Here is a 14,155-nt window from a genome sequence, read left to right as displayed (position 1 = left end):
GTTACAGATGTGACTATGTGTGCAACTCATGTGAGATGCTGCTGCATCAATGAAATTACCCTACTATCAGCTTTGGCATAAAGGATGTCCTCAGACATCTTGGGTTACCCAAATCATCTCAAGCCTGACATTTGAGCTAACGTGTTTCGTCTCACAGTTGGTCTGTGATGAGGAAATGGAGAACATCGGCTTAGGTGGCACACGTCACAAGTAGTAATTAGTTAAATCAATGTAACTCAATTGCATTTAATTATATGGTCATAACTGCAAGTTGTGTCAGGGAAAAAGAAGAGGATTAAACAAACAAAGGAAGGGAAGTTAGAATGGAGGGATAGGATAACAATGTAAAACCAGGCTTTGTCAAAAGGAAGAAAAGCCACAGTGCTGTTGACTCCCCTTCCCTCCTTATGCCCTAGTTGTTCCCTTTGGTTAGCTCTATTTCCCTTTGCTGATCCTTCCAGCTCTTTAATTTAACAAAGAGGAATTTTAGAATGCTGAAGACCTGACTTTAGTATAGGATGTTTTTAGAAAATGTGGGGGGTTTAAATTTTTTTAAGTAACAAAAAGATGAAACTAGGAAAAAAGATGAAATCCAATTTTTGATGAAGAGAGGATGCTCTTATTACATGTGCCACCAAGACTTGAGAAAGCAAACCTTTTGCCATTACAAAGCTCACTAATAATTACAACCCAAGTGTTGTGGCATTTCAAAAGCCACAGTGCCTGGGTCACTTTATCGAAGAAATTGTCATTTACATGCTTGCTCATTCCTCTGACACTGACAGCCACTTTCTTTGCAATCCTTTAAAACAATTCTGGCATTCTTTCTTCATTTTTTTAAAGAGCATACGTGATCAATTGGTCCTCATGAGAGAAAACTACTTCAGCCATCTAAGTGTGTCCTAGGAGTAATTCACAGGGAACTTGGGAATTGCTTGGGAATGCAGTAGGAGTAAAAATGTCTGTAGCACAGCTGACAGGGGAATTGCGGAAACCTCAGCTGCTTTGCCTGCAAAGCATATGCACTGCAATAATTGATTGCACATCAACGTGCAGGATGTCAGCTCTGTCCCTGTGTGAGGGGCATCGCAGAGAGACCTGTGATGCCCATGGAAAAATAGCACCTGGGATTTCCTGTACTCCCACGTATGCTGAGAGGCTGAGCTTCCCTTACTCCCAGAAAAGAAGCCATCAGCCTGAGCATGTTAGTAGTATCACTTGCCTTGTTTGAGACATACTGTCATGATGGTAGGATGGAGCAGGAACAAGGCCTGATGTTTTTAATGCATGAAATACATTAGAAATTATTTTTGGATGCTCAGATTTGATGCTATGGTAGCTGCCAAAACTGAAGGTCAGCCTTCAGAGAGAGCAAAATTGTTGTGTTTGTGGGTTTGATGGTGTCAAGGATCTGCTTCTAAAATGTCAGACCGTCTGAGGACTCTCAGGGCCCCTCTTATTCCTGCGCCTCACTCAGTCCAGGCCGCCCTAAAGTAGTGTGAAGGGCAGATAATTTTTAGAAATATGTTGACTGAGCAAAAGGAGCCTCTGCTTTGGTCACCACTAGGCTGCAGTCCATGCAGGTTTGATTGTTCTGTCAGTCTCAGCTGAATCCTCAGTCTTTAGCTAAATGCATCTTTTAGGAGCTGTTTAAACCTTTATAGGAATTATTTCACTGTAATATGTTCCAGTGTCTAGTACACACAAATCCTGACAATTTTTCATTGTCCATAGACACACCTTTTTTTCTCTTCCATGGGGAATTGATTTTGAGAAAAAAATATACCTCCTGTGATGCCTGAATTTTCCAAAAACTTCCCTCTAAGTGCAGGCCAGCCCAATACCATGTAGTTTGTTGGAAGTGCTAAAATTAAACAGCCTAAGGTGGCACAGCTGCTGGAACAATGTCAACCAAGCGGGAATAGATACAGCAGTGATAAGGGACAAGACGGCCTCCACTAATCCCAACCATTTACCCACATGTTTCTGCTTTCCATAAAAGTGTCACTTACCTGTCATTTAACAAGATTACAAAGCAAGGCCAAGCAATTTTTACTGTTTGCTTCTGAAATTAAATCTATCTCTTATGAGTAGGGAGAGCCAGAGCCAAATACATGTAAGACTAGAGTATGTCAAAGCACACTGTGACTTCTGTCATTTCATTCAGGTGTTCAGTGACTGAGCTTGCTCTGGCTTTCTGCAAAATGTGAGTGCTGCTCCCAGTGCTCCCCAGGACCTATATATCTTTTTCATTTCCTTATGAGATGCAAGGAGCAGCTAGCTAACCAGTCAGTCTAAATCATCTTATTTAGAAACACTAATTTTAAGCAGTCTGTGTAGCAGTTAATGTATTTATACGTCTTTTTCTTATCTTAGAGTCCCGTGCTGTCAGTCAGGTTGTGATAGATTATCCTCTAGCTTGAACAAGTGAACATAGAGTTTCAGAAGAATGCTCAGGCTCTGTCCAGCTGTTTTGCCTAAAGTCTCCAGGAAGTACAGTTAGTCTACCACAGTTGCCTAAATCATTTAGGCATCTTTGATTTGTATTAAAACAAAGCTTTAATATTTCTGGGCTTCAGTTTAGGGTAGATCTTCAAGACATGGTGTAGTGTTATGTAGCAAACCCCCATGGTAGCTCCAAGGAAGCTCTTGGTATGTACAAAGGCAGTGCAATGCTTGGCTAGGAAGTAAACTGGGACCCAAGAAGGAATAGGGCCTTGTCAGCCCCATCACTGGTACTTTCGTGGCTCCTTGGTGCAGTGTGAGTGCTGCAGCCCTTGAGCTATGATGTTTTCCACAGCAGAGATGGAACTGAGGAATCCAAATAGCAGTTGCAGGGCTGTGAAAGTGCTCTGGGATTGCAGTTCCCAACCTTTTGTGTCTCTTCCTTGGCTGACACTGCATCCTGATGGCTGTCTTTTGCCCTCTCTCAGACCCTTGCAGCTAAGGAAGTCTCCAAACAGCTGATTTCCCAAAGCTGAGAGGGCACAGGGGAGAGCTCATTCCTGGCTTTGTCCTGTTTCCTAAGCTCTTGCCAAAATACCTAACTTTTTTACCGTAGCAATAATTCTGAGAATGTTACTGTTTTTATGATCTCTTTATAGTGAGGTGGATTCTCCCTGTGTATGCTCTAAGTGCTATTTCATTTACCTGTTGGGACTAACTGAAGCAGAGTTTGGATTCATACCATTATTTTAATAGCAATTGCTAGGTCTGTTCTCCATTAATTTGCCTAATCCCCTTTGAACCTCTTCATATTTTTGGCTTCCGCAATACTGTGTGCATTTAATTATGTGTTGTGTGAAAAATTGCTTCCTATTTTTTAGTTTTGACCATTTGCCTGATAATCTCATTAAGTCCCCCCTAACTCCTGCATTGTGGGAAATAACCAATCCGTTCCCAAATTACCTTCTCTGTGCAGGAAGGGATTTTGTAGGTCACTATCATATTTCCTGTCAGTTGTCTGCTTTCCAGGCAGGCATCCTCAAAGTACACACTTTATGCCTCTCCATGTAGGATGTGCAATGGGCAGGAGAGTGGAGCAGAGAAAGGGAGATCTCAGTGCTTTGAGCTGAAGTTCCCTTACTTGTTGTAGGATAATCGAAATACCGTGGAATTCCGAGTGAAGAAGAATATCATGCCTATTCCTTTCTTTTGTGTCCCCAAAGAGGTTGCTCACATTTCAAAGGAAGAGATGGACTAAAATCAGGACCAAAATATATCCATCCGATGTTAGTTCTAGAGGTAGTGGCTGGTTGGAAATAAGCAGAAATGTGGACACACTTCATGAGAACCATGTTTTTATCACTTCTTTGTGGTATTCTTGCATTTCAGTTTTTCAGTACACAATTTTTAGTTACTTCATAACAGCAGCAGTTTTCAATTCCCTGTGCTGTGTTTCAGCTGTTCCCACTACAGATTAACACTGAAGTTGCTACAGTATCAGTGTAGCAAGTTGTCTGTCCGTCTTCCACCATTAATCATGTTAGGGTTCCTTTTACCTTCTACCTCTTATGAATTTGTCAGCCTCCAGGAAACTCAACAATAGCTGAGACGCTATGCTTCCTATTCAGATTTTTTTTTCCTTTGAGCTATAACTTTGTTACAGTGTTTGAAATGTCTAATATTCCATCTAAAGTGAATATTCAAATATATTTTTAGATTTCCTCTTTATGTCTTTTTGTAGCCTCTAAAGTCTTGCATCCGCCCCAGTTCAACAAAAGCACATGGTGAAGAGCCTGTGTGCTTTGCTGTATTGGGACCTGAACACCAATTTCTTCTTACCAGTTTTGTTTTCAAAGCATTTAAAATTCCCCATCATGTCTAGCAAGTCATTTTACTTATTTTAGCCTGGTTTTAATACTAGCTATCTTCAGATCAATGACCATAAGTCTTAAATGTTTGTGCTCATCTATATGCATGTTACTGTCACTGAAATTTAAAAGCTAACGATTCTATGATCCTAAAATCCTTTTTGTTTCTTGGCATGTAACTTGTCTACTGAGATTATAATAATAGACTTCTGATCAGAAGCAGTTGTCTCCATTTAAAATTAAATCTTTGGCAAGTATTCCCCTACAATATATGCTGGTCTTTCCTTAAAATCAGAAGAAATTGTGTAGTAAGTAATTGCTGTTGTCTTGTTCAGCGTGTCATCAATGCCTCATGAGAAATAGTGGCAAACTGCAAATGATAAATACATATTCAAAGACAGCCCAGACCTGAAGTTTTCCTTTGAGGTGATGCTGGTTAGGGTTTTGTGGGGGCTTTTTAAATTACGAAAATCTCAAGTAAAATAATTTACAGATTTAAAAAACCCTAATAGCTTTTTTCTTCAAAGATGTAATCCAAAATACCACCTACTCTTTCAGTGCAAGTATCAATCACCAGTAGCCAAGTTGGAATCAGAATAAAAACGCACTGTTCTCCAGACACTAACTTAAATTTACTCAAAGAAACATTGACCAAGTTAAGCAATAAAAGTGGTGGTTTTGGGGTTCTGACTGATAGATGATTTCTTCATTTGTGAGGGCATTTGAGCCCTCATAGGACTCAGGGCAGCATCTGAACAGTTTTGTTTTTCTTTTATTCATTTTTAAATGAAACCTCTTTTTCTGCCTCTGGCTCTCTTATCTATTGATGTAACTGGTGTTGCATGAGAAATTACCTCATTTCAATGATTTGAGACAGCTTTTCTATCAGCTGCAGTAAGGCCTCTTCATTTATTTAATGAATCTGGATAGGTAGAAAATTAGTATTAGGAGCTGAAGATGAAGAAAATGAAACCAGAATGTTCTGTGTATTCGGGTGGTTTAAAAAATATATATCTGTATTAATATAGCCAGTACATATAATTGGTATTGGGATTGTGGCATGATTATTACTTTGCAGACAGGGGACTCTGTTATCACTCAGTCATCAATGAAGTAGCTGCATTCTGTGCTCATCTCATCTCTGAAGCTGAAAGAAGAGCTAGTTATTATCTTCAAGTGAGTTATTAATGAGGGAAAAAATCATCCCCAATTACTGTGAAGCAAAATATTTCAACATTTACATATCTCAGACTTTAATTTTGATCCTTCGTGACTTCTTAAACTGAGATGGTATTCATTTTTCCAAACATTCCCACACTGACATATCAAGAGGAACTTGTGCCTGTCCAGGTGCTGGCTTCCTTATGTTTCAGGGTCACAGAAGTGCTGCCCACCCATCTTTGTGCTGCTAGAGACTGACTTCCACTGAGACTCCTTCATGCTACACCCCAGAAACAGTGTCTCAAGTATAGGCTTTGCCAGAGAAGAAATTCTGACCTGCCTACACTGTGTTTGTTCACAGTCCTTTTTTTTTTGTTCTTAACTAGAAACATCCTTTTGAAATTAATGGTTTGGAAGTTTTGACTCTGAACATCCTAAAATAAAACCTGAGCAACATAAAGGTGATGATTTATATTCAGTTAAACATGTGGGCAGTAACCAGGAGATGGGAGAAGTGCCGTCCGTACTGTGAATCCATCCATCAACACAGATGCGAAGGTCTGACCTTGGCAGATTCAGGAGGTAGGAACGTCAAACACAGTTTGCAGTCAGTTGGAAATGTAGCTACTAGACAAAGAAAACTCAATAATTACACAGCTGTTTCAGTAGATTACAGATTTCCTAGAAAACAATAAAACCCCTATCTGTGAATAGAAAAAAAGTAAACTATCTTTTTTTTTAATTCAAAAACTTAATTCCTGAAAGTCATCAGATATGTCCCCTGTAAACTTATCTCAACAGTCTGTAACCAATTGTTGTAGATTTCTCTACAGCATTTCTGCCCATTAATGCTTCATTGATTTACAGTGAAACTGCTGAAGGAATGTCTTGAATAGACATATAAATATTAATTTCTTGTGAAGGATGGCTGCTATTACACTAAATATTAAATGGATTCATAATACTTGGACATTTGCAATAAATCACTACTGGGACTGCATACTAACATCTCATTCCAATTTTTTAAATTATTATTATTTTTTTTAATTTTAAAGCATGGAAAAGGACTGGTTGCTCCAGAAGATATGTACAGCTTTGTAACACTGGAATCATCAATGAATTCCCACAGCACAAGAAGAAGTTTTAACTTAGTCCCATTTTACAGAAAGGGGGAGGAGGCATGAAGTGGTTTAGGTTGAACTGCTGATCACAGGTTCAAACCCAATCTGTTTCTCAGGAGAGGCATCTCAGTAAATTATCAGCTCCTGACGGTCCTTGTTTTGCTTAAAATGCTCTGATCAGCATCAGCACAGGATCTCGCCTCGTGATACCAGAAGGCTGAGAGCCAGACTCTAAAGGAGAAGAGCTGGATGTATTGTCTAATCTCCATGCACACAGAGTGGTTGGTATCAGTTCACCTCTAAATATCTTGCCCAAGGCCGCAACTGGAAGGCTGGTACTGCTCAGGTTTTGACTAGGCTTAATTGAATTAAGTCATCTTTTCTCTTCAGACACCAGAGATCTTCATTTCAGAAGTTTATTAAAATGCTCAGCGGGAGCTAAAAATCAATTGTTTATTTTTCCTTTTATTGAAGTAGAACAAAGGGTACATCAGCAAGTTCATTATAGCTTCCTGTTATGCAAGGGATAGTAGTTTAAGCATAGAAATTTATGCCAGGGTTAACCCTGTAGAGTGGAAGCCATTCTTGTAAACAAAACCGAATGACTGTCAGACTCATCTGCTTTTTAATGTGCAACCCCTTCTTCCCAAATATTTTTGCTTCTGTGACTTAAATAGTCTAAGTAGCACAAGGTTTTTCTAATGAAAATTTGCCAAGGTATTTAAATTAGAAGCAAAAATTAGAGAATCTGCTACTACATAGGAATATTAATTATTCGTTATTCGGGGCTTTAGTTCACATGGTTACTTTGCATGTGCAAAGCTGCCAATTAAAGAGGCTCAAAGTGCTCACTGCAGCACAATAGCCGTTTCTGCAGAGCCCCACAATGGCTATTGTATTCTGTCACTGACCTTTGGACACCTTCAGATACGTATTGACACAGGATGCTGGGATCATTAGAGCTGTTGTTTCAGTGTGCCACAGGGAAAGGAGAGTTTTGCAGTTTCGTGAAGAGCTTTAAAATTTGATATAATGATGACAGCAACGATATTGCTTAATTAGAGACTGAGAGAAACACTGAAGTATTTCTTTGATGTTTCAGGTGAATTCCAGGATGCACACCTGACACACGATTCAAAACAGTCACTTTCCATTGGGATAAGAGGGTATTTATCAGGGCATTTGGTCTGCTTTGCTGTGGTTTCCAGGGGAATTGATTTAGTTTTTTTGACCTGATGGTGCCATATGGCCAGCCTCCTTTAGTTTTCATGGATTGTGCCTGGGTGAACATCTTGGCAGGATGGATACTTTCATCCTGTAAGTGACAAATGCTCTTTTAAAACATAACCAATGGCATTCAGGAGACTGGCATCTCGACACGCAGTTCAGACTCTACTCTTCAAAAATCAGTGGGTGTTGGTCGTATCACAACAACTGTGCTTCCTTTTAGCTCTTCTGTATCTTAAGATCTGAGGTATTTCTGTTTTCTTACCAGTCTGTGACAATTAAAGAGAGCAGACAAGAACTTTGGAAACAGAGATACCAGATACTCCAAGTGCATTTACAGTAGTAAAACCAAGTATCTTCTAAAAGCTTATATTTATTTTACTGTAGTCCTCCTATTCCTTAAAGCTGCTTTGAAAAATTACTGCAGCAGTCAGAACATAAAAGAGCACAATTTTAAACCTTGCATGGGACATTCTTGTCTGCAAAGAATAAATAAATTACTGGCTTGTATTTCCAAAGAGTGTTCTTACTTGAAGAGAGAGAGGTAGTTTCTGTTCCATAAGTCTTGCAGTTGCTGGGTTTGATTTTATCCCCTGGGATCCTATTATTGAACAAATTATAAATACAGCTAAACTTCACAGCCCTGAGTCTCTGAAGTTTTTGGGTAATGGCTTGCTCTTCTGACAAAAGAGGAAGAAATTGAACAGACCTTTTGCAAAACTTCTTGTATCATTTTTTTAGAAAATGAAAATTTACTGAAGGTTGCAACTCTAGCCTAGTGCTGTGCAGCATGTACCAGAGGATAGCCAGTTTCTACACACGCAGAAAACTTTCTAGACAAAGGACATTTTATTTGGTATTTATGTGTGCTCGAAGTAAATGTGCAGCAGGATTTCTCACTGCACTAATATAAAGCTCACAATGTGAGATAAGTTTCTTCAGTAACACAGGCTGAACTATTTTTTTTTTTTTCACATTAATTGAAAGGGTGCTGTTATCTTCTTTTCATTCTTCTGTATCAGAAACCCTTGTAGAATTTTGAAACTTCTCATGCACTGCCACTGCAATTGCCAATTGTGAATTTTATGGTCTATCTTCAAACATCAAGATGATACCATTGCCTTAACACATGAGGAGCAGCGACCCACTTCTAGGAGGGAGGCACGAATAGGTATTGCTGTGTGATGCAGGATGTGAAGGGAAGGACGAGCTCAAAAGAACTATCAAACCACTGTCTTGTGCTTCCATTCTACCTAGAGTAAATTTATATCAGGGAGTAAATGAGGCAATAATGATGAATGCTTCCCTCGCAGTGGGCTGGGATCTGAAATCTCTCCTCAGCCCCTTGGGCTTCCCAGCAGAGGTTTTTGGCCACAGGTCCTGATTTGTTATTTGTGGGGTATTTCTCTATTGACGAACAGTGTTATCCTGGAAGGGAGAGGACAGCATTCTGCTATCTTATCTGCATGGGAAGTTTGTACCTTTGCTGTCCCACTGTAGCTGCACTATTTCTTTCAAAAGGCACATGAACACTGTCTGGATAGATTTGAAAATGAAGATAGTCTTTGCAACATGTTTGGTCCTTACTCTCATGAATGAGTTGAAGTCCTGTTGGACAGGGAGAGATTATCATAGGATCTTTATTACAGAAAGGTCAAGTTCTACCTGGATCCACCTCTAGGCATGGTAGTTTTGAGAGGTTTTCTGCCACACACAGTGGGATTTTCCAACAGAAAAACAAAGGGAGTTGGTTTGTCTGCTCACTGCCCATATTTCATTTGGTTCCTTTGCAGAAGGAGAAGAAGAGCGGGCTGTTGAAACTTCTAGCAGGAGCATCAACAAAAAAGAAGTCACGCTCCCCACCATCTGTGTCCCCCACGCACGACCCCCAGACAGCCATTGAAGGAGTTCTGCAAGGGGCAGTGGGACCTGAGCTCTCCTCTCTCTCCAGTCATGGCCGAGCTGGCTCATGCCCTATTGAGAGTGAAATGCAAGGAGCGATGGGGTTGGAGCCTCTGCACAGGAAAACAGGTTCCTTGGATTTGAATTTTTCCATCCCTTCTCCTGCCAGGCCACCCCTCTCTTCCATGGCAGCTATTCGACCAGAGCCCAAGCCTTTGCCCCGGGAAAGGTAAGCTGTGTGTTTCCTGAAGTTGCCAGTGTGCTCAGGGAGCATTTGGAGGAGGGCTGCAAGTTTAACTTGCTCGTGGGTTGTTGCAGTTTTGCTGCTCTGTGAATTGACTGTAGGTGTCTCAGCTGTCTTTTAGGAAGACAGGGCTTACGCACATCTGCCCACTGAAAGTCATTTGGCACACAGTGCAGGTTTAAAAAGGTGAGCAGCACCTGTCCATGACACCATACAGCCCTGGTTTGAATATGGAGAACAGCAGTGCTTTCTCAGTGTAAATGGTGTAAATGCTGTTGGCACATGCCGCTTTTTTGGGGAGTGAGATCCCTATGTTTTAATAAACTTATGGTGTTGACATGTTATGTCCCACCTGGGAGTAACAGATGTGATGCGTTTACTTATCAAAGCTCTTTCTGTCCTATTCTGCAATACCAAAGGCTGTTTAGAATTCTCCTTGTTTAGGATACTTACAGGTATGGCCATCTTCAGTGACCTCTTACCAAAAATGTAGCTAATTTCCAGTGAAAGATGTGCCAGTGACTCTGGAGTTCATTTCAGCAGTCTGCTCTTGGTACTGCACCTTGGTACTTTAGAGTAAAGGACTTTGCAAACCCAAAAAGAGTAGAGTAGGAGCACCAAAATATAAAAGCAGGTGGAGAGAGAGGTAACTTGACAGAAACAAAGGTAGAAAGAAGAGCTGGGTCTCCATGTGCAGAGTCATATTGGCTTCGGGTAAATGTTTTCTACTGCAGTTTGAGCATGGGAAAGGGAGTAGATAATACACTGCTACAACGCTATGGAAATGCTTTCCACTCAAAAAGTGATTGAGGAGAATGTGTTTTTTACAAAAGCATCAAGGAATTTTCAAAAAGCAGTTTAGGGAACTCTCTTGAGTTGGTATTTAAAACAATTTTGAAACAACAATAAAATTGCAGAAGTTTGAAAGAAACTACTTTTGTCTGAGTGTATGAAAGAGGCTGAAGGGAATGGACTGGGAAAGACAGCGGACTCTGAATCCAGTTGGTTCATGAACCAGATGATGTAGGGCACAATAAGGATAGTTCATACCTTACACAGTGTTTTATTGAATGTATGTTGGAACTTGGTTGGGAAGGTGACAATGACACCGTAACATATTTAAACCTTTCTACGGCATCTGGTTTGTTATCATATAATCTCTTGGCTGAGTAAACTGTACACAACCCACCAGATACTAAGTGGATTGAAAATTGATTCACTGGCATCAAATCTAACTCTAGATCAGAAATCACTAAAAAGTAATTATTTATGTAGGTAGTGCAGCCCAACAAGAGTTGGGTCTGGGACCTGCATTTTCCAATGTAAAGCTTTTGCTGTTACAGAATGGATGACAGAAGTGAAGGGGGGTAATGAAGAGGGCAGACCAATTGGTACTAATCCAACTCATCGGTAAGGACAACACAGAGTAACAATATATTACAGAAGAAACAAATCTGAGGCAAAGTGGAGTGGTCTGAGAGAACCATCCTAAGAAGAACTAAAGATTTAAAACTACATACTTGCAGTGAGAGATACAGGGAGCTCTGGTACACATGGTAAAGAGTAGGCTCAGGAATGGCTTGGTAACAGTCTGTAAGAGACTGCAGTCAGGACAAAGATGGCAATATTTTTACTCTAGATTTGGCATTTTGACTAAAAGAGATGCTATTGTTCAAGTGCAAGTATTAGACTTGAAGCAGAAATAAATGCAAGGCAAGTCCTTCAGCATTGTAATGAAGGCAGTGGGAGCAGACTATCTCAGTAGTCTCTTGTCCGTAAAATCCATGAAAAAGCAATTTAGTGAAAGGAGTGAAAAACCAATCCCTATTTAGGCACACTTAATTTGGTCTACATCAGTTCAGATTAATGCTATAAGAAAAGAAAAATCGATATAAACCAGATTTAGCACGAGTGTAACTAAATCAGTGGACTGCTGCACCTTTAGTTAAATGTAGCCATGAAAAGAAGCCAGGAAGAACAGCCCCTGACGTCTCCAGAACTGACTGTTAAGGTGCTTCTCTCAAAGCTTTACTGTAGAGAATTCCAGACACATTATTTAATATGTCAGGGCTAGTCCCCACATCCTACAAATTTCTCAGTCTGCCTCAGGGTGGTCCAGATAGGGCAGCATTTAACTGATGACCATTTTAAGTGGCAGAATAGAACCAGAGAGACATGGGTTACCTGTATTCTCTTAGCTGTGCTGGAATCAAGAGCAAATGGATTTGGACTGCTAAAACTGACTAAATACTTCCAGTTGCAGTATATGCTGATAAGAACTTACTCTAATTTTAATTCCTGAGTCTTAAATCAAAAAATAAGCTATAATTGAAGTAACCCTAATTATACACAGCAGGCAAGATTCTCTAATTGATTTATGAATTAACTTCCGTGTCGTTGGTGTATCTGCATTCCTTAACTGATCATATGGGTTTTTTCGTGTCCATAATGGGAAATATTAATTACCTTCATGGACTAGGAAGGATAATGCTTAGTCCTGGAATAATCTAAGCAGATACATTAAACACTTGTCTCCTAGAAATTCATCCCACATCCATCTGTGCTCATTAAAGCATCAAATTTTCTCAGAAGTACCAAATTTATTTTTTTTTTAACAAATTATGGTTTTCAAACCACTTGTTCTTTTCACATCTGGCAGTGGAGCAACTTGCATTCAACGTCACTCAGCTCCATATTTTGCTTGTTTGCATTTTGGTGCATTTCATCTGCACAGTAGGAGCAATTCTCTGAGAAAGAAAAGGGAGAAGAGGGAAAAAAAGGTTAGATAAACAGATTCAGATGCTGGATGAAATTTTAAAAAAGCTGCAAAGCATTTCAGTACACTTAGCTGTACTTGGCTTTCTGTCTCCCAACGCCCATCTGTGCGCACAGAAACAGAGCACTGAAAGATTGGAAGGAGTAGCACATTCCTTAATATTTACGGCATCTGAAATGAGGCTCATGCAGGCAGCAGAGCACCGCTACTTTTCCTATAGAGGTTGGCTTGCAGCTCCAGCACTTGCCACATCCAGGTTACTGATCAAACCCAATGCACCAAGAGGTGCATTAAAGGGCTCTGATTGCTCATGATTTAAGGGAAGAATGGGCTGTTCTGCTGCCTGACAGTACAGCCCTTCCTGGGAGTTGCAGACAGGTAGACAGGAAGGTGAAGTGAGCTTCACCGCTTCACCCTCTTGAAGGTGCTGGTAATGTTTATATACTCATTCTTTTTTTTTTTACATAGATAGAGTGAGGAAAACAATTATCCTTCTTGATATTCCAAAACCTGGTCATGGGTGGCTGGATTAGAAAGGAAATTGCTTCTCACTCTCCCGTCATTTAGCATTCATATTTGTATGGTTTGCTGGGATAGTCAGAGCACTCCTCTGCCTTCTGGGTATAGTTCCCACTATCAGTTTATAAAACCACCTTCCTTCATCTGCTCAATGCCATAAAGCATCCAGCAGTCCAAGCAGCAAAGCAGAGAAATTTCCCAGGTGGTGTCCTTGTCTGTTTGTGTTGCAGTGATCGATTGCCAAGTGAATGCCCTATCAGGCTGTGTGTGCCCCACATGCTCTTTTCCACCTACTACTCCTTCCAGTTTCTTCTGGAGCAAGAAACAGGACTAGTACAGGGCTGCAGTGTGGTGAGGCAGGCGCTGGGCCAAGCCTTGCCCACATCCCACCAACACTCTTCACATGAGAGAGGGATGTGCTGTGTGCCTAGCAGCTCCAAAACAAAATAGTTTCCTTGCCACCCCCTTCAAGAAAATATGACTGTACATTAAGCAAAACAGGAGAGTTGAGTGTGCATGTGTGTGTGCGTGAGTCATGTTCCCTTCACTGCCTGGCACTGTTCCCAGATGCAGACCTGAGTCAAACACGTCACGCGTTGTTGACTCTTTTATAGTAACTGGCACTAATTCTGCCATGTTATATTCTGATAAAGTGGCCATGTCCAGACTTACTGTCACGACTGGCATATCTGTGCTGTGTTTACATGGTGCTTTCAAGCAAGCTGTAGCCACAGCAGTGCTGCCGAATAAGATGGGAGCAGTAAGTTTGACCTTTAAAGCAGACCCTTCCATGTTTCCAGGTATCTTTCTGCAAATCACTGCCACATTAGAAACCGAGCTCCCAATTCAAGGAAGCATTCAAGCATGTGCTTAACACCCATTGACTTCAATT

General features: G+C 40.6%; 1 protein-coding gene across 1 annotated transcript in view; it reads left to right on the top strand.

Moving 5' to 3' along the window:
• The window catches only part of SH3RF3 (SH3 domain containing ring finger 3), a 250,917-nt gene that overhangs the window by 228,139 nt on the left and 8,623 nt on the right, over positions 1–14,155 (top strand). Inside the window, exon 9 of the mRNA XM_027889651.1 lies at positions 9,616–9,953. Within this exon, the coding sequence (XP_027745452.1) occupies positions 9,616–9,953 (338 nt within the window). The remainder of the gene's footprint in view (positions 1–9,615; positions 9,954–14,155) is intronic.

Source organism: Empidonax traillii, unplaced genomic scaffold (assembly GCF_003031625.1).
Source record: "Empidonax traillii isolate 1590-97213 ecotype Southwest subspecies unplaced genomic scaffold, ASM303162v1 scaffold268:size1028579, whole genome shotgun sequence".
Lineage (NCBI taxonomy): Eukaryota > Metazoa > Chordata > Aves > Passeriformes > Tyrannidae > Empidonax > Empidonax traillii.
Note: the sequence above shows the minus strand (reverse complement) of the source record. Positions and strands in the feature narration are given on the sequence as shown.